Raw genomic sequence first — 27,547 nt, 5'->3', positions numbered from 1 at the left:
CAATTTCAAAGCATATTTCACTGACCCCAACAATCTTGTTAAGTGTCAATGCAACAAAACATACATAGGTCAAACGAAGAGATACATCTGTACGAGAATAGCCGATCACGTTCGTACATCAGTGTCTCGTAATCCACAGAAGTTGTCCAGACTATCATCACATCTCAGAGAAAACAACTACAGTATTATCAATTCACGTTTGTTGGAGAAAACAAAAATAATGACAGAACTTAAAATTAAAGAAATCTACTAAATTTATAAAGAGAGACCTGTACTTAATTTAGAAAGAGATAACATGAATACAATGTGGTCTGATCATTTTAACATTTATTTCTGCCGGTTGGAAAGAAACACCAAAACAGTGAAAAGGAACAGTGAACAGTGATCAGTGAGTAGTGAAGAAAGTGATCAGTGAGTAGTGAAGAAAGTGATCAGTGAGTAGTGTTCAGCTTCCCTTTGACAAGAAGTGGTTGGTTTGCATCATACGGTTTACTCCTTTTAACCTGGTATTTTACCGATCCATGTTTCTTGCCCATTTTTAAATTGTCAACGAACTTCTAAGCTGAGGATGGAAATACTAATTTCTGAAAGTATTTTTTAGGTGGGTATTTGGTTTGCGCTGAGTACTAAGCTTATAATTTATAGTTGTTTCTAAATATAACCACCGCTAGCAACATAGAGTGATATAGTAAGTCAAGATTTTCATAATTGAGTTTAGTAATTGACGTAATAAATTTTATTTATAAAAGAGATAATTAAGAATATTGAAATCATTCCATAGGTAAATAATTGTCGTACTTGCACGAATATAGGCCGCATTTTTTTTTTTTTTTTTTTTTTCAAATTTTAGCTTGAAAAATCATGGTGCGGCTTATAATCGAGATTTTTCCCCTCAGACCATAAATCAATTTGCAAATGATATGTATACGTATCTTGTGGTTTGAAATTAAGACCATCACAAGTTACTGCACTTACGTTCGTAAATCATCAAAAACTTAAGAAGAAAACAGCAGGAAAATTTACCTTGTTCGCAAAAATTGCTACCTTCATTGGGTACCGGTAACAGCTTTCATTGGTACAAAAACACTAAGGACTTAATACTTTTACTAACAGGAGTACATATCTTGTTATATAGTATATATAATATATACGGTATATTTACATAAAGCAGCTGTTCGTGAAAAAAGAAGAGCAACTTTGTTTCACAAAACTGCGTCAGCTAGTTGTACCACTCAAATCAAGCACAATCACTTCCCACCATCATCAGCGTCTGATTCTTCTCCCTCGCGAAACGATCCAGAATGCTACTCAAGAGTCACTATCAGCAAGAAAGTCATCTTCAGTCCCATATATCTATCTATCTATCTATCTATCTATCTATATATATATATATATATATATATATATATAACTTTTCATGACAAATTCCGATATTGACCGTCATACAGCCAAAACCCAACGGCACACTTCTAACACGGGCGCGCACGTTGCAAACAGCCTCCTGGCGTCGAAGTTGCTTTGTACATGATGTAATTTCTATAGAATTGTCTTACACTACCTTTGAATGGATGATTGATACACAAATCCAAAGGCTGCAACACACTTGTCATGCCGCCAGGAATAATCACTGGGTCATGGTTTCCTTCTTTCAGTTACTGTTTCATTGGATAATCAGTGTACCTGCGAAAACTATCCCACAGAAGCATTGATTTTGAGCGAAGATGAGCTCCTGGCCGCTTGTTTCACACTGCTGAAATCCAGTCTAGGATCAGTTCGTCTGTTACCCACCCACCATCATGAGCTCTTACAATAATACTATCTAGGAAGCTTTCTCCTTTGGGGAGGGTTTTCCGAAAGAAAGAAAAAAAAATCAGCCGTAATGCTCAACATCACTGCACACCATTGCTTTTTAGCACTAGATGTACGTATTTGCACACTACGTTTCCCTACATTATTTACGGTAGTGCTGTTTGGCATATCAAAGTAGACCAGTGTTTGGTTTGCATTCCCTATTTGGGAATGTAAATAAAAATTTTTGCACCGAAGTTGGATCACGTAATATTGAAAAGATATAAAACTGTTTTCGCAAGCTTGAGGCAGTTTTTGTGCAATTGTAGTTCTGCAACTAACAGATAGATTATTTCGTTGCATAAATCACCGAATCCACCCATACGTAAATTTAAATTCCATTAGCGATTTTTTTTATTTTTATTTTTATTTATTTATTTATTTTTTTTTTTTACGTGCTGTTTTGCTGCCTTCAATTTGAATCATTTCAACTGTAACGCCATTTCCACATTTTCTGTTTTAAACCACAAAATCAAGCAAGTCTTTTCCACATCTGGATATTTGTATTTTTGCCCTTGAAATGAACACCGACTTTTTGAACTATTTAAGAGTTTCTCTTCACTAGCACACCACCGACGAACGATCTTTTCATTAATATCAAATCTTCGTCCAGCTTCCCGCTTTCAATGTTCCTTTGTATAGTTGATAACTTAGAAGTATTTGAACATTATGATAACAAGCACATTTGATATAGAACACTGAGCTAGGAATGAACATCGTAACTACAATCAAATCCGAATTTGGAATCAAACATTCATACACGTCACCACCGCACGTCAATATGCAAAAAGAATACAATTTTAAATAAATAAATAAATAAATAAATAAATAAATAAATAAATAAATAAATAATAATAATAATAATAATAATAATAATAATAATAATAATAATAATAATAATAATAATAATAATAATAGAAACTTTACTACATAAATAGTGTGGAACATGCTATTCCCAGTACTTCCTTCACTGTGGCCGTGGTCAACGCTATAACACGGAAAATAAAGAAATAAATTATCTGTACAGCTTTATACAAAAATTAAAGATTTTTCCTTTTAGAAGAAAAGAATGGAAATTAAAGTTATTTTCAACGTTATTGAGCGCACCAATTATTCTGACACATTAACTATTCCTCGAAATAGTGAACTTGAAATATAGGAATTTCACTATTTCAGTACCTAGACGATTGGACTCTATTTTAGGTTTTCATGATGAATGTTGGTTTCTTTGCTCTATTTGCTTCTTCTTTTTCCTTAAAATATATAATTAGCTACATTATAATTCACAATGGAGGGTTATGTGTACGATATTGCCTCTTATTGATACTATCAGAACAATTAACAGCTTTGCGTTTTTCAAGAAGATAACCATATATTCGTCCAGAGGGGTTCTCATTTTTTATTGTTTCAATACATATAGTATATTTTTGAAACTTAAAAACTTTTCAAGAATTCATTGCTTCTATATAGCTACATTAAGTAGTCTAAACTTTCACCGCAGTTCAATCGATCCAGGTGGAAACTGGGTCTTCATTTGAATGCCCTTCAAAAGTTTCCAATTAGATGAACTCTTAAATGCAACAACTGAAACAACGAATATTCTTGTGCATACAACTAGCTAGCAGCGAATGTAACATAATAGCTAGTATTCTCTTTTTGGAGATAACGTGATCCATATCGTAAACCTTCTACATTGTTGAAATTTCCAAATTCTCTGAGCAGAATTACACAATGAGCCCTTGTCATCTTAAGCACAAACAACTAATGATCCGACGTTATTCCAGGCAACGCAATCCCATCTCATAACATAACTATCATATTTTATAATTAGCACAATACTATTTGCTAGCATCTGTTTTTCTGAGAGACGTCAAAGCAAAATCTCAAACGTCTATCTTAGAATAAGTATAAGAATCTTGATTCATCATTTCAAATAACTGGCTCGTACTGCTCTACTGTCCAGATCCAATGATGTAATTACCTACCCAAAACGCTGCAATGGCTGCTCTGTCGAAATACGTATCTGAATTGACAGCAATGTACATTGTTCCAATGAAAACTTAGCTTGCTTGCAATTCTTGATGAATGGTACCAACTGTGTCAATTCTTTCTTATAATTTCACGTTATTGTATTCTATGATTATTTGGGGTCATCCAATACATGCACCTTTCCTAATCCACATTTAATGCTTTGTCTTTTAATACATAAAATAAATGCGGTAGATTTGGACAGGTTGAAATTTGCAACTATCTTCCTGACGGAAAAATTGCAGGTGTATATATCTTACAATCGCGTTCTGATCAAAATCCATGAATATGCACTCAACGCATTATACTCGAACTGCAATCTGTCTTCTCAATCGTGTCAATTTCACAGCGTATAAGTCTGTTGTTTAATTAGTAACGGTTCATTTTCTGTCATAGACAATGTTCGACAAACTACTTAGCGATATGCTGTCACAAGCATCAGACACCGTTATTCTCATACTCATAGTTTCTGCCCCCTGTCCATAGGATTTTTTTTTTTATGACACGTTAAAAGATTTATGAAAATGACGAATTGTTGAAAAAGTTTCTTACGTTGTTCAAACAATAACACGTCTCGAAAAATGGAACTGAAAAAAGAAAGAAAAAAAAAAACATTTGGCGATATTCAATATAATTCAGTTCCAATTTTAAAGTAGTAAATAGTAGATATACGATCGAGTTCAAAGTTCAAAATTTACTGCAAAAGTTAAGAAAGTCAAAATGAACAGTTTTCGAGTAGAAGTCGTTTCAAACAAATTTGTCTTATCAATGTACATCTCGAGTGTCCGTTTAATTAGTATATTCTATAGAGCTTATGAAAGTTTATCTAGCGATATACAATTCAATTCCAGCACCAATCCAAAAAATTAAAAAAAAAAAAAAAAAAAAAAAATTAAAAATCAATGCAATCAAGCTTAGTAACGCACTAGAAATAAAAGCCAAACACCAAATAGAAAGTATTAATGAATAACAAGCACAATAATATGCGTTTGAGCAAAATTAATTTTAAACTATGGCAAAATTGGAAACCAAAAGTATTCCAAAGAGATTACACATATTATCACATAATAGAAAAGAAGGCAAACTATATACACTTTCGCTAAATACTTCATTACGTAAAGAGAGAACAGTAGCCGTGAAATGATATATTTTCGTACCTTTTCTATTATTTTACATAATTATACATACTAAATTTCTCACTAGTTATCTATTTTCCTTTCTTTACTCTTATTGAGTAATCCATTCCATTAGTATTATCTTCTTTTACTTAACTCTCTCGATCTGATGAGTTGTTTGGTAAGGGAGCTTGTAGTTTACTTTCTCTGATGCTGTGTGATAATGTTTTTACCCACTTATTGTCAAGTAATTTATTTCCTTTGATTTGGGACTTCTTTGTTCCAACTACCTACCATCCTATGTATATATAAGTAAGGGTAAAGCAAATGGGCATATGTGGTAATTACCGGCTTTCATCAAAGTTTAATATTGGTCAGAATAATATCTGCCTTTGCATTCGATGTGACCAGTTGGGTCATAAAGCAACTTTTGTTTGTTGAAATTTTGAACAAATTCGTTATTGTGCAAAACAAGGTTTACATTAAATACTTCACGTTCAATGTCGGAGTAGCAAATTATGAGCCCATAATGTAAATTGATTAATTATGTAGAGTAAATGCAAATGTGTTTTTGAACAATCATTTCATTCATAAGTGTGGATAAATATTGTTTTTAGTTCAATTTTGCACAGAGATTATTTCATCATCGACATTGACTTGGATTATTACTTTATTAGATGAGCTTGATAAGTTGTATTGAATGTACTAATTAAACTTTATTATTCCGTAGATTTTCCGGAAAGGTACGCTTAAGAAATGAACACAAAATCTGATCTTTTCCAAAATGTAAATTTAATAAAGATTAAATTAGGTTCAATTTAAAAGAGATAAAATCTGCGACTGGGCCAATGAATAAGTCTGTATCACATAGGATATTTCCAGTCATACATTCTCTCTTCCTTTCCGGATAAGTTTCGCGACTACAGTACTCATTCAGATCCTATGACGGATGCTGATAAACTCATATGCAGAAATAGTCTTCATCTTTGGATCTTTACCAGCAGACTAGACTTTATTTCATATTTACTAAATATAATACATTGTATAATTTATTGTTTTTTTTAGCTCAAACTTCTCAACAAAATTTTCTCTTTCCCTACATCATCATTATTGTACAAATATCAGGAAACCTTTAGTACTCAGGAGCGAGAAAGGTATAAAGCTATTCACAAATTGAATACTGTCATTAATTAATAAGCTAAAAGACACAGAGATGTAGGACTTAGACACCCAACTTACATTGGAGTACTTGGGAGTTAAAAATTTAAATCCATAATAACAAAATCGGTTTATTAAATGTATTATCATATTGCTTAAGACGTATCTGAGTAGATTTAAACTTCTATAAAACTCTGGTAACAACTGGGAGACATCTAGGCATTTTACGACTTATAACTGAAAAGTACAGTACATAATAGTTACATATTTCCATTAGTTACGTACCAACACTTTGATGACCACGTCAGTGTAAAATTATATTCGTTTCTTCAAGCCTTTAATTGATTAAGAAATGAAATGAAATAAAATCTTTAAGTTTTGCATCCCACTGTTACTCCTTGTAGGCTAAAGAAGGTGATGATGTGAAATGAATGAAATAGTGAAATGAAGAAAGTGGGAGAAAACGGGAGAACACCGAGAAAATTTACGCACACTGTGTTTTTTAATTGATAAAGAGAAACATCTGTCTTTTCTCTAACAAAATTAGGTTACGAGCCTGAATATGTTACCGAGATCTCCCAAGCTAAATATACCTGAATATATCTGGAATATTGGGAGAATAAAAACTGAAGATTACAAGTAAAATAAGGACAAAAAATTCAAATCTTATATATAGAGCGGTTCGGAGGATGACAATGATAAGTAACACTTCCGGTGAAATTGAGTTTTTAGGTGGAATAAGTTATTACGACTAGAGAACAGTATGTAGGTAGTTTAATTTTAGAAAGACATCTACAGATGACAGGGGAAGTTTCATGGGAATGTTGAACTTTCTTTTCCAGTTTATTCGAAATTTAGAAAATGTAATATATCATTGACCTCCCCGGAGTCGCTCATATGTGCGATAAAAATAGAAACAATCGACGGGTTGATTCTAGAAACATAGAAGTACCCAAATTCACTTTTTGAGATTACTTCACTTTTTAATAGTATTCACTGAGTAGTTTAAGAGCGCATTGAAAAAAATAGATTTTATGTGACAGATCTTTAGTAATCATCACATAGTTTCTTCTCGCTTAAAATTATATTTTTTTTTTCTGTAGATTTAAATTAGCAAGTAATCGAAGATAAGTAAATAATCAAATAGTTAGAAACTTTGATACAGCCATATTTAACAACATAAATCAAAATGTGAGTTTGTTTCTACCCCATGGATTTATTTTAAACTCGCCATCGACAATAATTTTTTTTTTTCTTAAAATAAGAAATTATCGAAGGTTATGGTTTTTATTTGGACTATAAGTCCAATACACACACATCAACCACATCCACAATAAAATAAAAGCGAAAACAATAACAAAATCTTTATTCTTTATTAACTTTAAGATCTGAAAGATTAAACTGCTACATATATTTGACAAGTTATAGCTCTCGCTGCGTGAACAGCAGTGAGGAAGTGCAAGACTTTCTTTTGTAGTCATTAAAGGTATTTTTTAAAAAAAGTAGGTAGAAGGTAAAAGCTTTTCAAAGAACAAAACTTTCTAGAAAATAGTAAGTTCTATAAAATGGAGATATGAGATTTCGACATGCTATTTACAACTCTCACTAATCATTCTCACAACACGCACTATAAGGGGCCACGATGGCTCAGTGGTAGAGCGTTCACCTCTGGTGCATGGGATCCCTGGTTCGAAGCCAGCTCGCGCCAAGTTAACTTTGTGATGGATAAACACCGTGTGCGTGAGTTTGCTCGGTGTTCTCCCTTTTCCTCCCACTTCACTCATTTCACCATTTTATTAATTTCTCATCTTCACCGTCACCTTTAGCCTAATCGGCATATGCGTAGGACGTAAAACTCGAAGATTTCATTTCATTTTCATTTCAGTACGCACAATACGAGAATATCTTCACACTTACATTTTCCAAAGATTAACTAACTAAATCGATGACTGAAGGTTATGTCACAGGCCAATTTAAGAAACCAAATTATGAAGCACGTACCTAAAAATAATAATAATAATAAAACTAAATAATTGAAGTTTTAAACACAAATTCGGAAATTACACAGACGTTTATTTCGTAATACTGAAGAATATATAAGTAGTAACTAAAATGAACGAACAATTAGTCAATAAAGAACACTGTATTTCGAATTTTACTTTAAATTTCACTTAAAATGTACCTTCGTCAAACAATGTAGGAACAACGCACTACATATAATACATATACTCTTCGATGCAAAAACTAGATAATTATTAAAATAAAAATATCATTACAAAATATATTATCAACCTTAACCCCATCTTGATCTTTCTTATTCATCTAAAATTACTTTGGAGCTAATATTACCCTAATGTAAAATTACCATCAATATTGTACTTTTCGAATTAAGTGGTAACAAATTTGTTTGATAAAAGCAAATCAAGGAAGTGGTAATTAAAATGGAATGTATAAAAGTGTAGCGATATACACTAGGTATCTTTCCTAATAGCTTCTAAAATAGATAGTATTTTAAAAAATGTAGAAATTCTCAATAGTCTGTGAGAATAAAACTTGCTTTTTTCACGTTACTTGCTGACTGATATATGTCATGTGCATAAGCTAAGAAAAATTGTAGAAAGAAATTATTCAACTTCCGCTTAAAGAAGAGTACTACTTACTTACATTAAAATAAAATATTTTTTCTTCCCAGCAAAGTGCAATGAGACAAGAAACATTATTTCAAAAGAAAGTTATTCCCTTACAAATTTTCATATGGAATCTCATATCATTTTTTAAAAGTTTTTAACCTTTAAAAAAATGCAAACTATAGTAGTTTTCATTTGATCACTTCCATCTCTAAATTTCTTGAATGTAGTAAATGTAAACAACAATAATTCTAGATTAGTGCTTTCAAGCTACTAATCTGACATAATCTAAGCTCATGTGGCTCATTCTGGTGGTCTAGGACTAACAATGCACATTTGATGTATGAGGTCCCGACTTCGATTCAAGGTGGGAGAGCATTAAAAACTTTGAACGCATTACGATGGTTTGAATTCTATCTTAGGCTAAATAGCCTTGGTGCTTACAGGGAACGCTAACTTCTGCAAATAAATGACAATCTAAACTCATGTAAGTTTGTATTTGTTATTAAGACAAGTCCTGAAATTAGATTAAAAACGTTAGTGGGAAAATTATTAGTTCCTGAATTATTGGCTATCAAATTTTAAGTTCGACTTAATTTTATATGGTATGCTATTGACGTTATTAATTCGATCTTGACCAAATTTGGTATAATTGTAGGTTTCATTTAGTTTGGTATGTTCGTTAAATATTGTGATATACAGATCATTGATTTTTGAGTTATTCGCCACCAAATTTGAGTTTAGACTTGTGAAGTAAACAAATTTCACTAAATCAAAATTTATAAAATTCATCTTATGTCCACCAAACTTGGTGTAGTGATAAAGATTTACGACCTTTGTACACATTCGAGCACAGTATGAAACATTATGGTGTGCAGATCTTTAGTTTCCAAGTTATTGACCACCAAAGTTGGGTTTGAACTCAGTGAAATAAAGATATATCACAAAAAACGATTGATGGAAGTTTTCCAATCTTGATCAAATTGGTTGAATGGCATGGTGGTTGACATTCATGAGCTTATTACGGTATAAAATATTGTGTTGTGCAGATCTTTAGTCCTCGCGTTATTTGATATCGAAGTTGAGGTTTGGACTTCTTGAGTACAAATCCAAATTTAGATAGCCAACAACTCAAGAATCAAATGCCTGCAGACACCGGTATTTCATACTTAAATTAAACTTATTAAAGTCTACCAACATTTAAAATTTAGCCAAGTGGAAATCTTTAATTCTTGAATTATTGGACACAAAATTTCGGGCTTGGATTAACAGACTTGTTACAGAAATTAAGTTCCATATGAATTTATAATGAAGATTTACTATAAGCCAATGAAGGACATTTTTTTCCCGGTATGGGGAAATTCACCAGTTAGCATAATCTATCTTGATCTCATCATGTAACAATACATGCAATAAGTAGATAAAGCATTAATATTATTATTTCATAATTCATAGGCAATACGACTAGGGTAAATTCTAAACTTTGATCGTAATAGGAGTATTCAACACTCCAGTTTACTAACTAGCTTAAGCTTTGTAGTATAGTCTTGTTTCCAAAAATCTGGCTACCACCTGTCTTCGACAAAGTCTGTATTCATACACAGGTAGAATTAAGTTAAACAAATATAATATTCTTTGCCCAATTGATACCTTCACTCAAAACCAAAGTATTACAATTTTTACACATTGTTTTCAGAATATGGCCTCCTAAAGCACATGCAGTTGTGTTACGACAGTTGATTCGGGTCAATTTGAAACTTGAACATTTTTTACTACTTTTAATTGAACATTAAACTAAAAGAAATAACCATCAGACATAACAAAATAAATAATATAATTTATATTGAGTTCTTAAAACTTTACTTTAGTATTCACTTTATTTGATTAGCTTAAATTGTATAATGTTCAACTGAACTATATTTACGTGCAAATTGTATTGATGTAATACAAAATGAATATTTTAATTAAATAAGTAATACGCATTTTAATGCCCCAATGAGCCATGATCACAATATAAAACTTGACAAGAAATTTTGGTTAAGTACTGTAATAACAGGAAACCTTAGCAGAAGTGAATATTGAGCTATTACTTAACCTTACTGTTTCAGTAACACTTGCTAGAACACCTTGAAAAACAAATTAAAATATTCTTTTATCAATAAACTTCTAAATATTTTGTTTCAACACTTTTTCTTTAGAAGGTCACCACGGTTACTACTTATTAAAACTTTATTTCTTAATGTATAAATTGATTTGATTGATTAATTCATATGTATGTTCGCGTATCGAAAGAAAAGGTTTAAATTAGAGTTTGTAGTATGGAAGAATGATAAAGAAAATGATATATACATGAGCTTTTATATGTAAAATAGGGCTTGATGTACTTCGGAAGGGCCATTGACTACAAATCTATACTAAAAAGATTTCACATGTAATACCGTAGAAACCAATACAAATAGAGATATCAGATTTTGTACCATCCGAATATAGTAGGGAAACATTGTCTGACATACTCTGTAATACAAGCAGTTCAACAGTTTTGCCAATCCAACATAAAGTTGTGCTTTTCGAAATACAGTACGCTAGGTTATTACAAATTCCAAATAAACATATTAAACGAAAACTAAACACAAGAACACTGAGCAAAACTATGTGATAATACATATAAAACACACAATCACGTAACAGTTTCAACATAATAATCGTGTCTTCATCAGACTTACACTCTTTCTGGCTGCTTGCGAGTTGGTCAACTCTTATGTATTTTCCGCAGATCAAACCAATAAGGGAACATAACAAGGATAATTAGAGGACAAGAATGTATCCAGCAAAGTGTATCTTTTTAATTGGACAAGTGAGCAGATGGACAATTGAAAGTGAATAGCACAAGTATTATTTTTTAATGAAGGGACGGAGCTTAATTAAAAGTTGATCTCCATTAAGTATATAAGAGGTGATCAACTCCAAAGCAGCTAGAAGGAGTGGAAGTACGATGAAGACACAGTTCTTGTGTTGAAACTGTTACATAATTGTATGTTTTATATATGTTATAACATAGCATTGCTCAGTGTGTTGTTGTGTTTCATTTGTCAATATGGAAACAAGTCCTGATAGAATAGTTAAACGAAAACATACAATGCTACACTTACTGTGCAGTATTTCGAACTAAGGACGCTACAGTATCACAAACATCCACACACGTCTAAAGTTTGAAGGCTTCTACAACAGTAATAACGTAAATGAGATGGAGGGACATTGCATATCCATAGTATCTTAGTGTAGAATACTATAATCATAATATGAAGCATTTTGAATAAATACGTACAAAGTTACAAGGAATTTAAAAGTTAATTTTTTGAAAAGATTTTCTTTCGAAAAAATGCTTAGATAAGTACCACTCTAATCACACAGGTAGTTTTCAATAGAATTAAGATTGTAATACAGTTTACAGCAACTTGATACCTCAAACTGTTATGGAGATATGGTAAATATTGTATTCGTTTGAAATATTGCTTAAAATCATATAATTGCAAGAACTTGAAATGAAAAAATGAAATCTTTGAGTTTTACGTCCCACGGTTATGCCGGTTAGGCTAAAGGAGACGGTGATTATGAGAAATGAGTGAAATTGTTGAATGAAGAAAGTGGGAGGAAACGGGAGAACCCCGAGAAAACCCACGAGCACGGTGTTTGTCCACCACAAAGTCCACACGGCGCGAGCTGGGATCAAACCAGGGACTCCAAGCACCGGAGGTGAACGCTCTACCACTGAGCCACCGCGTCCCCCGTTGCAAGAACTTGTAATCAAAGCTACCAATTACTGTTGTTCTAATGTCAAAGAAACAAAGAAAAGAAGCGAGAATTATTTTTAAAAATCCACAATTTTCAGCAATATTTTAATCTCTACCTATGTTGTTCATCTCTTTGGAACGGCTTGAGATATCAAATTGTTGTAAATGGCATTACGATCTCTATGTGTATAAAGACCATCAACATGATTAGATACGATATTTATCTAAGAATGTTTTCGAAATAAAGTCTTCTAGAAAATAGCTAAAGTTTCAGTTCCACGTAACTTTGCTTCTATTTATTAGCAATACCTCATATTATGAACGTAGTATTCTATGCTAAGATACTATGGATGTGCATTGCCCCGTTCGTCTCACTTGCTCGCTACTGTTATAGAGGTATCCAAACTGTAGAGTATGTGGATATTTGTGATACTGTAGTATCCTTAGTTTGCTACATTGAACAATTAAGTGGTATTGAAAATTTTCGTTTAATATACAAATATGGAATTTGGAATAATCTGGTATAGCGCCATATATAAGTGTAACAATCTGGTGTAGTGCCATTTTTAAGTGTAATAACCTGGCCTAGTGCCATTTCAAACAACTTCATGTTGGATTGGCAACATTGTTGATCTTATTGTGTTACAGAGTATGTCAGAGAATGTCGATATTTGCAGATATAAAATTTCATATCAATATCTGCCTTGGTTTGTACGGTATAGCAGATGTAATTTTCATCGAAGAACGCACTGTATAGCTATTCTGTTGTTCAGTTAATCTAATACATATCTTCGAACATGTAAAGAACGGACTATTATCCACCTACCAATAAGTTACATTTGTTAGTTTATTTTCATAAGACTAGGTCTGATCAGAGTTAGTATACAGCTGTCATATTATAGTTGATTGAATTCGTGAGATGTACATTGCAAACAATTTAAGAAGATATGATAAATATATAATGAGATGAGAAAGATGAGTGTTGTCGCAAAAGTTTCAGAGAAAATTTGTTCGTGTTCACAAGTACGAATAATGTTGTTTCTACTTCGGCGTTATTTTCCATGTGCCTTTACTCTTCTCTATTATCAGGAATGCACATTAGCCAAGAAAAGTGCATACATCCATAATATAAGCTGCAAACCATAATTTCGACACTATATAAAGAATTATCATTTTTTAATGTCAAAGAAATTTCTATCCAAATGGATTGATTGTGTAGAAATTTGTGACAAGAAATATGTACAAACCAAATATAGCATGATGGAGTTATAAGTACGTTCGAATAAATGATGTGATTGATCAGATCTTACACTATAACCCTCAGTAAACTTATTTCTTCATTTTCTACAATAAAAAATATAACACGAAACTGATTACTTTATGAGAAGTTAAATACACGTAACCACTGAATCATTAAGTCTGTAAATGCAAATAAATGTTAGTAGGTCATATTATTAATATCTAACAGTTTTCTATGTTTTTCAATAGTAGCTTTTTCCATTAGTAGAAGTTATAACTTAAGGTTTGAAAAGTTCTTAGACCTGAGGAGAAATTAACAGCAACAGCTTCATACACATTGCTTCATTTTACACTTATCTATCTAGATTTTTCTTAGTACTGATGTTGCACGGGTCACAGTTTGAACTATTTATCCAATAAATTTTCTTGGTTTAATTGTCTTATACACTTTCACTTTTTAAAAAAGGAAATGGAAATGGCATACTGCCTTACTATTTAAGGAATGATAATCAAACGTTCCAGTGGAAATGTATTAAAAATCACTTCCATAATAAACAAGTAACCTGCTTCGCACAAAGAGTGACTGACTGGACAATAATTCGAACCCAGGACCTCCAGCATACCATGCCGATCTGTTAACCACTACGCTACCTAGTCCGTTTCCCAGAACAGCCACTCACTTTCTCACTTTCAAGGTCGGTGCTCTCCACACTGACTACGTGAGTTATACGATAGACTAGGTATGTATTTGGACAATCCCTGTGTCCACGTATTTAGCACCTATGACGGAATATATGGACACAGGGACTGTCCAAGTACAGCAGTGGTCTTTGGTACAACCCATGTGGTTCCAGTGGAGAGCATTGACCTCGAGAGTGAGAGAGTGGGTGGCTGTTCTAGGAAGCGAACTGGATGGCGTAGTGGTTAACGCATCGACACGGATATGCTAGAGATCCGGGGTTCGAGTTTCGATCCAGTAAGTCTGTTTTTCACTCTTTGTGCGTAATAGAATAGAATTCATATCTACGAAGAAACTGGTGTGTTCAAAAATCGATTGTTTTCTCTTTAATTAATATCTATAGGTAATCTGTCTTTTTAGGTACCGAAAGTTCTAAAACAAAAAAGCAAGGATTAGCAAAAGTTTCTCTATCTGGCAACTGCTATGTTACACTTAATTTAAATAGTATAGAGAACTGTATTTATAGTTGGAAGAGAGAAATTTCGAAGTGGATATGGAATATTTTACTTAGTTAATCACTTACAAGAGAATACGAAAAACTTTCATACAACAAAGAAGAAGGTAAACTACAAATATTCTCCGAAAGTTTTTTTTTTTTAAATACAGGGAAAGAATGAGATGTGAAGGAAAGAAAAAGGTATATAAAATAAAATAAAAAGTAAATATAATGAAGCGTGAATCATTATATACCATTGAGCATTATATTAAGCTCTAAAACTACATAATAGTATTGTCAGGTTCAAGATGAAGAAAATTTAGTGGAGGACTATAAAGCTAGTGAGACAGGTTGGGCGGTAAAGTACAGGAAAGAGTAAATGAACAAAGAAATTTATATATGAATAATTAAGTAACCGAAAAGAAATAAAGAAAAATAAATTATTGCTGATAATAATTACAGATAATTCAAAGTGAAAATTAGGTAAGCAAGAAACAACTACACTAGAAAAAAGAAGACACAAAAGACATTTTTGAAAGTAATAGTAAAGATAAAAGTAGGGACGCAGAACACTGGGTAAGTATACCATGTCATGCTAACAAGCTCAAGAATTTTAACAATTATTTTACTTATTTGATAATCTGATAACATGAAATACCTTCTTACACTTTTATATTATCGTCTCTCTCCTGAAACTCTCCTTTCTTCAGTTCTGGTCCTTCATGAAGGATAAGGACAGAATAAAAGTAATAAAAACATAAAAGAAACAAGAGGAACGGGTTTATCAGGATAAAGCAGTACAAAAAATGTTTGTCGATTCCTCCCGGTCACGTGTCATATATAAAGTGACAGGCTGACGTTATATGTTCTTTTGTTCGGGGAAGAAGATTAAGTTGTTATGCATTTTTTAAATACAATTTCTCATTCCTTGTTTAAACAATCCCTATTTATGTTAAGTTTTGGATTTTTCTTTTAAATAAACAAATTTTCAAAAGCTGTTTTTTTCTTTCATTTTATGTTACTGTACTATGTGACATGCGAAAAAGGTTCCAGGAAAAATCCGAAAGCTTGCAAATATAAGTTATTTTCAGAAAGCAGAATTTCAATACACGTGAGAGTAATAGAGTGAAGTAGTTATAGACAGTTAAGATCATGGGTGCGGTTTCCGGGTACAGCGGTAATATATTGTTTCCTCGTTCTATTTAGGAACATGAAACGTTCTGGGGAAAGGATTTTGAGGATAATGATATCGAATGCACGTGGAGATTGAAGTTGAATGTATTGTTGTGTTTTGATAGATAGTATATTCTGGAACAAGTTAATGAAGAATTTGACCATTACATGAGTATCAGTGATTGCTGATGCAGATTGAAAGCTGTGCTAGAATTTCTTACGAAATAGAATGCTGTACAGTTTCATTTAGGAATGTAAGAATTGCTACAATCAGAATAATGGACTGTGCATGTTATCTTTGTAATGGGAAGTTAAAAGTCAGACTGGTACAAACTATAGGACGTCCACTATCCCGTAATATCTAAGACACAAACTTTGTTTTTGGTCCTCTCCATCACCAAATCTTTACCACATAGTACTACGCTAGTCTATGTAGATGTTACTGCATTATACAGATGTTACAATATTCTACTCACCCATGACCTGTCTACTTTAAAAATTCCTGATTACACACTACAAATCTGATAAGCTCAGTATATAACTTCTAATACAAGTAGCTGATTTTGTCCTCACCATAAAAAAAATTCTAATTTGAAAATGATTAGTCTTCAAATCAGGGATAGCGCTATAGGAAATTGCATGTTCCCCTCATAAACCCATCTACTCATAGGTCATTTGGAATAACATATTCTCCACTCATCGCCACTTTCCTTTTTCCTGTGACTTTGGTATCATTCATCTAATATGAACTTACGGTCAAATAATATTTGAACTATTCCTACAATCTATAAACAACAAGTGGTCAGCCAAATCCTCTTCGTTCTTTTCTAATAATCCCTTCGTTCTCTTCCTTGACGTAGACATCATGTTTGAAAACGGACGTTTTGAAACTGACACACACATCAAACCTATAAAAACTGTGTTGAATACCTCATTTCACGCACTTCCACTCTCATTAAATCAAATGTTTCTTATCCTATACTTGGTCATCTGTAGAGCCTGTATTTTTTACATCACAACGTTTCTCAACAAGAACTTCTAAGTCCTCTCATCAGCACTCTTCAAGATGGCATTCCTTATTAGCATTCTAATTACCCATACACCTGTTCCCGAATACACAATTCATTATAACAGTACGTTTGACCTCATTTTCACTTATGTATCCTTAAAATTTTCCCCCAAACTCTTTCAAGTTCTTCAGAAAGAGACGTAAATAAGTTTACACTATCATCTACGAAACTCTTCCTGATCTTAACTCCCTGTTTATAACTACCTTACGTTACTACACTCATTTACTTTCTTGCAGTTATTCTTATCTTTACATTTTTTAAATAAAAGTATAATCTGATCAACGCAAACACATGCTTAGAGAAAAAAAATGTGAAATTTTATATTCTAAAATACGCCTCGTAGTGTATTGGAAACAAAGACCTTAATGTTTCATAGTATATCGAATAGAAATAGCATGTCTCAAATTTTCATATTTCAGAATATTGTGACAAAACTTTCATATTTTGTAAAAATCTTCATATTTCTTCATATTCTGTATGTTGTAAGTCTAAATTGAATCTCTAACTCTTGAACCCAGTGATTTGCGTCTCCTTCAAGGTTATGCGCACTTTCTTTCTCCAATGCAGATGGAGAAGTTAGTTTTTGACCAATTAACAGCAATGGGACAAAACCCATCTCCCAGTGGTTATATCTATTGGTAAAGGAAATTCCTCTAGAGAGTGGAAGTCTACCAGGATTTCAAGGTTGGTGCCGAAGCATGTCAATTATAGCTCTCATCCCCCTTCTGGTGCTATAAGGATTCCACGGTATTACTATAACCTGACAAAGTCCAACTCATTATCTGGAAACTCCTTGTGAACCACAAAGGGGATGCCAGTTCTGCATATCTCATATTAGGGTTGAAGCATCACCTGCACTGCCGAAACCAATGACTCGCTGAATTTTTATATTTGGTTGAGTGGGAAGAACTTCTCCTTTTCCAACAATATGTCTTCATATTTGGCTCACCTTACTCTAAGTGAAAGAAAGGCAATGCTAGCATAATTTACTTACACTCCCAGCACATTTAATTTTAAATATTTTACTTCACTGTATTCTACGATGGACAGAGCTAACGCAATATTGGGTGAAGTGAGAGGTGACAGTTGAACATTTCCGGGCTTATATCTCTTTGTTTCACTTTTATAGTACGCTCTCTAGTGACTATATGCTTACCGTATGAGTCTTCAGTGTAAGAGACTAGGATTTGATTCCTGGAGGCTATTCATGTACTTTGAATCCCACGTTAAGCTGTAGGTCCACATCTTACATAGCCTCGCTACTGAAAGCGACGCTTAACTTTAAATCTACTAATCAACTTTTAAGACGTTAGCTGCAATGTCAACTCTTTACATGGTAAGAGTATGTTTATGGAAAATATTTGAAGGATGTTTCAACATTCTTTCCTCTTACGATATATATTTGAATCGAAATGAAATAAATAAATAAATAAATATATACATAAAAAAGTCAACTAGTGCTATGTTAAATTTTTCGCATTTTATACGGAACAGCCGTTATTTGTGAAAAAATTAAAATTCCCTTTCTCTTTTAGGATACTTTTTCTATCAAATTGAAATTATAAAAAATCCAGGTTGATCTAAGTGTTCATTATGTTTAAGAAAATCATTTTAAATAGTTCAAACGTTATCTCACTTTGATCATTTTATGAATACAAAATGAGAAATTAAAATATTGTAGAAATTGCTCTTAACTCCCTTTAGAAACAGAAGTTTCGAAAACACTAAGGCACGTGATCACTTAGTTTTAATAAGAAGTTTATATGTCGAGTCTCCCTAACATGAGAAGCCCTTAATATACTCAATTTTTGGCGTACATATTTAACTTACCAAACCAACTTACGATATGGATTTTAATGAAGGTAGCTCTGTTTGTGCCATGTACTAACTATATTCTGAAATGTATTTCAAACAGTTTAGTTGTTTTCCGTGATGATACAACGTTTTAAATATTGTAGAAATTTTCCTCTTCTCCTTAGAAATGAAATTTCCGAAAACGCTAAGGCATATGTACTTGCTTTTAGTAAGTAGTATATATATATGTCAACTTTGATCTTCCTAATATGAGGGGCTCTTGAGACCTGTGTTTTTGACATATATTTTAAACGTACTATCTCCTTCTTAGGATACGCATTTTAATAAAAGTGACATAATAAAAATCCAGCTCTAGAATTTTTAAGAATTCCTTTCAGACGAAGAAAGAATTGAATGTTCACTTGTGACATGATTTTAGTAAGTGTTCTCGGGCTGTCAACCAGGTGAAGATATTGACAGAGATTGTGAAGATGAATGCAATAACCTCATTCGAAACGTCGGATATCAGTATCTTCACCTGGCTGATAACTTGAGAACACTTACTAAAATAATTTCTGAGGGTTCTGTCCCTTGATGATGAGACAGACAACGTCAATTTGAATGTCGAGAGAAAAATGGAACTTTCCTCTTTAAAGGATTTCGAAAACTGAAATATGTATTCTAATATTCTAGTTAAGAATTTATATACCGAATTTCACCATCTCAACTTAACCAAATCCTTATATTTGTCACTTTCTAAGTGAATGGAAATTTTAATATTATAAAACTGCCCCCAATCCCACTTAAGTGAGAAATAATCGAAAAAGTTGACATATGTGTTCCATTATTTTTAGTTAAGAGTTCAAATGCCGAATTTTACACCCGAACTTAAGAAGCGAATTGTTAAAGTTGGCACTTTCTGAATAAATAATGGGAAACTTTAGTACGTGTTATATAAATTGACTCCTTTCCCATTTAGGAACGAAATTTTTCGAAAACGCTGAAATACGGCTTCCATTGCTTTTAGTTAATAGTTCATATGCCGAATTTCACATCACCAACTTAAGCGAATTTTTACATTTGAAATTTTCTAAATAATTAATGAGGAAGTTTAATAATGTACAAAATGTCCTCCTCCCAAGGAGAAGAACTTTAGAAACAGAAAAAACACCATTTTCCTCCCTTATTTATTTATTTATTTTTAAGTTGAGAGTTTGAATACCAAATTTTGCATCTCAAACTTAAGCAAATATTATTATTTAACCCTTTAACTGGCTATGACGTAGTACTACGTCAAGGCATCCATCTGAGAGTACGCATTTCCAGAAAACTGTGCCAGTTACAGGGTTAATATTAGAAAACTAATATTATTTAATACAGAAAAATTATTTTCTTTGCCCTTTTAGGTGCAACATTTTTAAAAACGCTTATAAACACTTAATTACTCATTTTATCTTCAGTTTTCTTACCATCCAGCTTCATCTCCCTTCTATCACCCCCCATCTCCTATCTGACTTTCACTTTAACCTAGCAATTCTATTACACAAATCAAAATATGGAGTCTAGCTGGACATTTCACAGCTACTTCTCTGTTCTTTATTGTTTCTTCGTACTTCTTTCTGTCTCCATCTGAGAATTTTATTTGTCAAAAACTCTTACAGTTTACTTTCTTTTGTGTTGTATGATAATGTTTTCACTATTTTTGGCATGTTTTATAGTATATAACTGATAAGTTTCCACTAGATATCAAACTAAGACTCGATTAGACAAAGAAATGAATAGAGAAATAGAAAATATATAGAAGAATCCAGAAAGGTAAAAGGAACGAGGAAAGTACTTACAGGACCTCAAAATGGCCGAAGAATGAAACAATCGAATTGCGAAAAGGAAAAGCTATAATAGTAGAATTACAACACTTATATATAGTATAATCCAGGTCTGTGCTACGTTTTCCCTCTAAGCTGTTTAAATGAAGGATTGTATGAAAGCTGAACTTCTTTTCTTATACGGACAGATTCTATTACAGCCCAAAACTAATAATTGTAGATCATTTTCTTCAAGAGAAAGCAAACTACAAACCATTGAGAAGATAGTAAACAAATAAATATACTAAGACGTCACATATTTCATATTTCTAAAACTATATATACACAGGGTGATACACAAATGTGTCACGATATTTTGGGAACAGGTTCCTCACATGAAAAGGAGAAAAGAGCTCAAAATGATCTATGCTCAAAAGTGGATAGTTTCGGAGTTATAGCGTGCTGAAAACGTGAAATCATTGAATTTTTAAAGTTCATAGCTCCACTGCTATAAGGCCTATCGTAGAGGAATCAAGACATCACTGAGAAACTTGGTATGTAAACTTTCCAAATATCCATGTTTGCTCCAGTACTTACACACCAATTTTTAGAGAGGCAGGTGGAGAATGATCAAGTACTCACAAACAGCCTCTCTAAAAATGATTGTGCAAGTACAAAATGAGGTTCTGAAAGATGGATATTTGGATAGTTCACATACCAGTTTCTCAGTGATGTCTTGACCCGACTATGGTAGGTCCCATAATGATGGAGCTATGAACTTTTAAAATTCACTTATTTCATGTTTTCGGCATCCTATAGCTCCAAAACTATCCCCTTTTGAGCACAGGTCCAATCTGTTTCCAAAATATTGTGACGCATTTATGTAACGTATATGTATAATTGTTATTTAACAACTTAAATACTATAAACTTAAGTATCATATCTTCACGGGTGATTTTGCTGGTGAATGTATCTTTTTCTGCAAAAATATATTCATAGACAATGTAAACTAAACACATAATTCTTTCTAGTTATCATGATACACTGAAATACGATCATATATAGTTCTATCTACACATTTGATTCTGATGATTCACAGAGATTATTCACCATCTTCGTTTTGAATATTTTTAACTTTCATTAATAGCAAGCCAACTTCAGAGACGTTTAGAAATATTAGCAATATTATACTGCAAATTTTAATTCTTCAATAATCCTCGTTCGATTCCTGAATAATATATCCTTTTATTGTGTTCTTGCATTATCTAAAAGTGACATACAACAGCTGAAAGTGAAACATGAAAATTTGAAAATAAGATAATTAGATTATTGTTTGTGAGCAAAAGATCAGGAAGAACCGAGAGATTGAACAAGAACTATACAAGAAAACAAATTCAAGCGTATGAGTAATAATATTCCTGAGTATACTCTCGTATCTCATGAAGCTACATAGTATTATTCAAAATGAAAGCAGGCAATTTGAAAACAAGAGGATTAAAATAATATTCGTGAACAAAGTCTCCGGTATAAATTCGAAACCTTAAACCTGGATTATTGAGAAATTCGAATTTTATACTGATAATGCTGCCAACGCTTTACCTGCAGTAGAACACTGTTTCTCGTGAGATCAGCAAAGATCAGCAGTGCCGAGTATGATCAGAAGAAAGATTGTTGATTGTTCATACTCACTAGATGGTGTTAGCATTGCGACATTCACCCAGCGTTGTGAGGAAAATTAGGGGGCTACTTGAAAGAAAGAAGTAGCAAACTCTGGCGTAGAAATCCAATATTAAATGTGAGGGGAATTGATATGCTGATCACGCATTACTCCAAAGACATAAGTGCCACAAGTCGATTGGTAAGCACTGGTTCCCTAGAGCTGTTGCGCCAGGAATTTAGATTTTTTTAACTGGCAATGTTCTTGGATGTTGAGGAATCTATCTTCGGTTGAGGATCTTATTTCATTAATTTATTGCTTCTCTAAGTAAGTCACATAAGAAACATTAAATTTGAAACATTGATAGGAACAGAAATTGTTCAAACCTTATTAATGTATGTATACATACTTTAATATAATTTGATACAACAAATAATAAGTAAAGATCATGGTTAAGGATTTGACATATTGTACAGCAATAAAAATAATGCTGGAATTAAACTATGTGAAGCTAAAAATTAAAATTTAGACTGTTGAAATTACGACTGACTCATTGACTGTTGAAATTACGAACATTAAAATGCCAGTATCCTGTATTTCGAAAGATATCTGTGATTAGTTAAGGAACAGAATGATAAAAATAAAATAATCAAAATTACTGTATTTAGAAATATAAAAAGACTACACCATGTTTGAAAGGAGAAGTTATCAAACAAGATAAAGTTTAACAGTTTAATGAACCACAGAAAGTCATCTCTGTAATCAAAATTAAACTTAGTATATTAATTACAATTTCATTAAACTCTCTTTTTTTATATTATAGTACATATTGCTATTTTATTTATTTTCATAACGTCATATCAATCAATATATTCTTTCACATTTCATGCTTTCTTTTCTTACTTAAAAACCAGCTGATCGTACTTCATTGTTAAAAGAAGTTGTTAGTTACATTCTAATTTCATTATCTGATGAACTATTTTTCAAGTCCACACGAAGGTTATTAACTGATACTACAAGAAATAAAAACAGAGAGATAAATACAATTACGGAGTATAATATGTATCTTAGTAATGTTCGTGAAAAAATTCTAATAGCTAGCAAAACGAAATGCTCTTCTACGTCAATCGTGGCATATTATCCGTAATTTCTTCGCTCAACTGTCATAATGCCTAAAATAAGAGTTGCCAGTAGGCACGTTTTTTATGCTTCGAAAATATGTCAATATTTATAATTCAGTTCTTCAGTTGTTCAGAGTAAAAATATCAGTAGCAAGTTCCTTGTGTAAAACATCTCCATCAACACATTTCTCTTAATTATATTATTTGTGTATTTATTAATTTCATGGAAGTTGTTAATCTTTATATTATGCAAACGGCTCGAGACCGGATATTCTTAACTTTTGCCCCTAGTATACTTTTTTTAATCCTGGAACAATTATTTTTAAATATATTCATTTTTATGGTCTCTATATGTAAATTTCATTGCAGAAACACAGATAACTTATTAATCAGAGAACTGTGTCAAGTTGAGGATTCTTGCAATGAAATCTATATAGAGCTAAAATAAGAAATATGTTGACCAGAATTAAAGAACATAAGGTAAAAATGAAGATTAATAGGTATCGGGACAAGTAAAGATTAATGTCACTATTACATTAATTAAGTAAAAAAGTTATTAGACAGAATTCTAAATATAATACCAAGTGAAAACTTTAGGAATTCCTTTCCATGACTACTATAAACCAACAACAAAATTTTAACTCTGGACAATTGGGGAAAACAGTATTATAATTATTGGCTTATTCCAGATATATATATATTTTAAGAATACTTCTAACTAGTCTTGTTTTAACAAGTCTTATTATTATAGGCACTGTGGCAACTGGACGATAAATTGAATGTCAATTTGACTCTATTTGCGTATTAGAGCACCATTTTGCTAGTTTTTAAAGAAATATTTTCACACAAGAGACAGAGATTTCACTTGACTACGCGATGTTATTTATCTTCATATCGTTGATCGTTATAGTGTCAGATAATGTGTTACATATGAACTTGAAACGTACCACATTGAAAACTGAAATTAGCAATTGCAAGTTCCATTTTATTTTATTTATTTTTTATTTTAAGAATAATACCTTTTCAGAGAATAATATATTTCTACTTATATTCTTCATGTGCTCTGAAAACAGATTTGAGTCATACTGCAGTATTATGAAAGTAAGAACTTAAATATATTTTACGTATTACGAATCTAGTGGGGATTTTCAATATTTATTTCTGTGAGCAACGCTATAGTATTGTCTGACCTATATAATATGATCATGCAACAGCATTTGATGATTATTTACTTAACTATTACAGTATATTTTGGTTACATTTTACTAACATTTTCCTTACAAAAATTTTATAACTACAGTGTAAGTTTTAGCTTAAGTAAACAATGGATTTATGAGCTTCCGAATGTAGTAAAATCTTTGAATTTCATATATTTATATTTAATAAATATTAAATATTAATAAATATGAAGTAAATTAACTAAATATTAAGCAGAATTCTGTTAAAGTTAAACTGTAATAATTGTAGGTTTTACAAAAATGCGTATGATAAGTACAAATTAAAAAAAAATAATTATCTCTAAATTTTTTTATAAAATATAGAGTATTTCTTTAATGCTATTTGTGCTCCTATTTAAAATAGTGCCTATTAATATCTTATTTTTATAGCCATACAATTAGAACTAATATAAATTATTTCATGTTGTTTTAGTCATTTTCGTCATTATAATACGAAACAAAAATATTATGCTGAAAAATTATTTCAAAAATATTGTGTATAGCAATGTAATTATATGCCTTATTTCTTAATAAAGCAGGAAATAGCATACTATTATGTAGAATGTGAAGATGCATATTATAGTAACAAGAAAGTATAACAGAATTACATGGTCTTATTGTGTTTCTGATTTCTCGCTCAATTATTGCTTATTGCTTTCTGAAGTTAAGGAAATATGTAATTTCACTATTTCATTCAACACAATACAAAGTTTAATATCCCATGTAACAGTAATACATTTTCAAAATATCCCATTTAAGTATAAACTACCAGTTTGACATTAGGTACACTCAACAACAGAAGTGCATGTTTTCAGTATTTGCTTATTTATGAATAACTTCGGAAAAAAAGGCCCTTTCAGTGCAATTTCCAGTAACTTACTTTAATGTGTACTACCAGTATGCAAATTGATCCATTCATTTTAAAATTATTGATAGTATAAATTGAAAAATATGTACTTTTGCTGAAAACTGTACATAATACGTTGTTACAGTAATATTTTTCTTAAACAACAAACTAAAAAATTTAATTAGACAGTAATAAGTAAAATTCAGTTAATAAAACGCTTATATTCTTTTGTTGAAAATATAAGAATAATAACATACTTCAATTACGAAACTCTGAATAATGTAGAAATTTACTTGCATCTTCATATTAGACAAATCATACCAATTGTTTAGTTGACAATCGTAAAGAACAAAATTAACATCAGCATGTAATCTTATGTACGATTAATGTAGGAGTTAATGGTATATTTATTATGTTCAAATTAATCTGTTGTACTTTTATCATCACTCTATAAAGTAAATATACAGTATAACAATAAACTCGAGTGTAAAAATTATTTGGATATTCAGATTATTTTGTTTCTTTTCCGAAAATTGAATATCGCAAGAGTTTTGCTGTAATAGCTGAAAAAATATATTAACTTTCTGCTGCACTCCATCTTTAGCGTTAAAACATTTAACATGTTCCAGTTTGCAGTGCTAATTAGATAAAAAAAATATATATATACTAATTTATTTAAATTATAATTGTACAGAAGCAAATGTGAAGTAATTACACAAGACTGAACGTAGTTGAAAACATCTTAAAGTTACTTTGTTAATAATTAACTTTCTTCTTACCGCTGTAGAGCATTTTAAACTGATTTTAATGGTATAAGTAGACCACAAGTTTTCTTAACTATTAGGTATTTAATTTACTGGAAGTCTTATATAATTTATTTAATTTTAATATATAAAAAATATATCACGCGCAACTGACATCTCTAAAAATTGAATCTCATAGCAATAATAACAACTGAGCAACAGACTATATGAAATATTCAAATTAAATACTTTAAAAATTAAAAATAATTTACGTGAGTATTATTCAACACAAATTCTTCTTTCTATCTCACTTAACGTAATTGTAAACTAATTAATTGATGAGAGAAATCATTTTCAGTTACAAACTTAAGTTTAGTATAATTAGTATGTAAATCTATATATGTATATACTGCTATATATATACTGCTTTCCATGATGTAGATATATATATCATGGAAAAGAACTTACAAAACAATGAAATAGCACTGCTTTTTGTGAATGAATACTACCATTTCAACCTACAAATATAATCATAAATAATGGCTGGTCATTAATATAGGGGAATATTATAAGATAAATTAAATATAATTTAGTAATTATTACCGAATTAATATAAACGAAATATAATATGTATCACAAATAGTATCTACCTGTTTTTCGTTGTTCCGATTCTAACAAAATGTCTCTTTTTTTTCTTTTTTGAATCATGTTTTATTTTCCATCTTCTCCCTTAATCTCCTGTTTCTATTTCCAGGTGTAACAATCCTTCTATCTCTGACTGTATTCCTAAACATGGTAGCCGAAACGATGCCTGCCACTTCTGATGCAGTTCCTTTATTAGGTAAAACTGTGAATGGATGAAAACGATCAGTTTTTGAAATCAAAAAAAGAATCCGCGGGCACAGCCGACTTGATGCTTGTGAGACAGAGGGGGTTACAGTCGGTTGCCATAATTCTCCTTTTTTATTAATCACCACATATTCTGATGATGATGATGCTATGCAGAAAGCAATATGCAAGCTTTCGAACCTCCGAACATGTATTTGGAGTACAGTCAGTCTAATTGAATATTGATAGAAAATATCTACAATAATAATATTGTTATGTTGTTGTATGAACGTACATATATATATTTACAT

At 31.6% G+C, this 27,547-nt stretch overlaps 1 protein-coding gene and 1 long non-coding RNA gene across 11 annotated transcripts in view; one reads left to right on the top strand and one right to left on the bottom strand.

Annotated features, from left to right (window-relative positions):
• Positions 1–27,547, top strand: part of LOC145678450 (neuronal acetylcholine receptor subunit alpha-7-like) — an 829,132-nt gene that overhangs the window by 712,299 nt on the left and 89,286 nt on the right. For 4 of the 9 annotated variants that reach the window (XM_081748593.1, XM_081748587.1, XM_081748594.1 and 1 more), the window contains one exon: positions 27,163–27,249. The exons of the other annotated variants lie outside the window; for them this stretch is intronic. In XM_081748593.1, coding sequence (XP_081604719.1) covers positions 27,163–27,249 — 87 coding nt within the window. The remainder of the gene's footprint in view (positions 1–27,162; positions 27,250–27,547) is intronic. 9 annotated transcript variants of the gene reach the window in all.
• Positions 18,192–27,547, bottom strand: part of LOC145678451 (uncharacterized) — a 44,494-nt gene continuing 35,138 nt past the window's right edge. For both annotated transcript variants that reach the window (XR_014130395.1, XR_014130396.1), the window contains exon 3: positions 18,192–27,255. This is a non-coding gene — a long non-coding RNA (uncharacterized LOC145678451). The remainder of the gene's footprint in view (positions 27,256–27,547) is intronic.

The sequence above is a fragment of the Thermobia domestica genome, chromosome 2 (genome assembly GCF_964235325.1).
Source record: "Thermobia domestica chromosome 2, izTheDome1.hap1.1, whole genome shotgun sequence".
Taxonomy (NCBI): Eukaryota; Metazoa; Arthropoda; class Insecta; order Zygentoma; family Lepismatidae; genus Thermobia; species Thermobia domestica.
The sequence above is the reverse complement of the archived record's forward strand: the minus strand, read 5'-3'. Positions and strand labels throughout refer to the sequence as shown.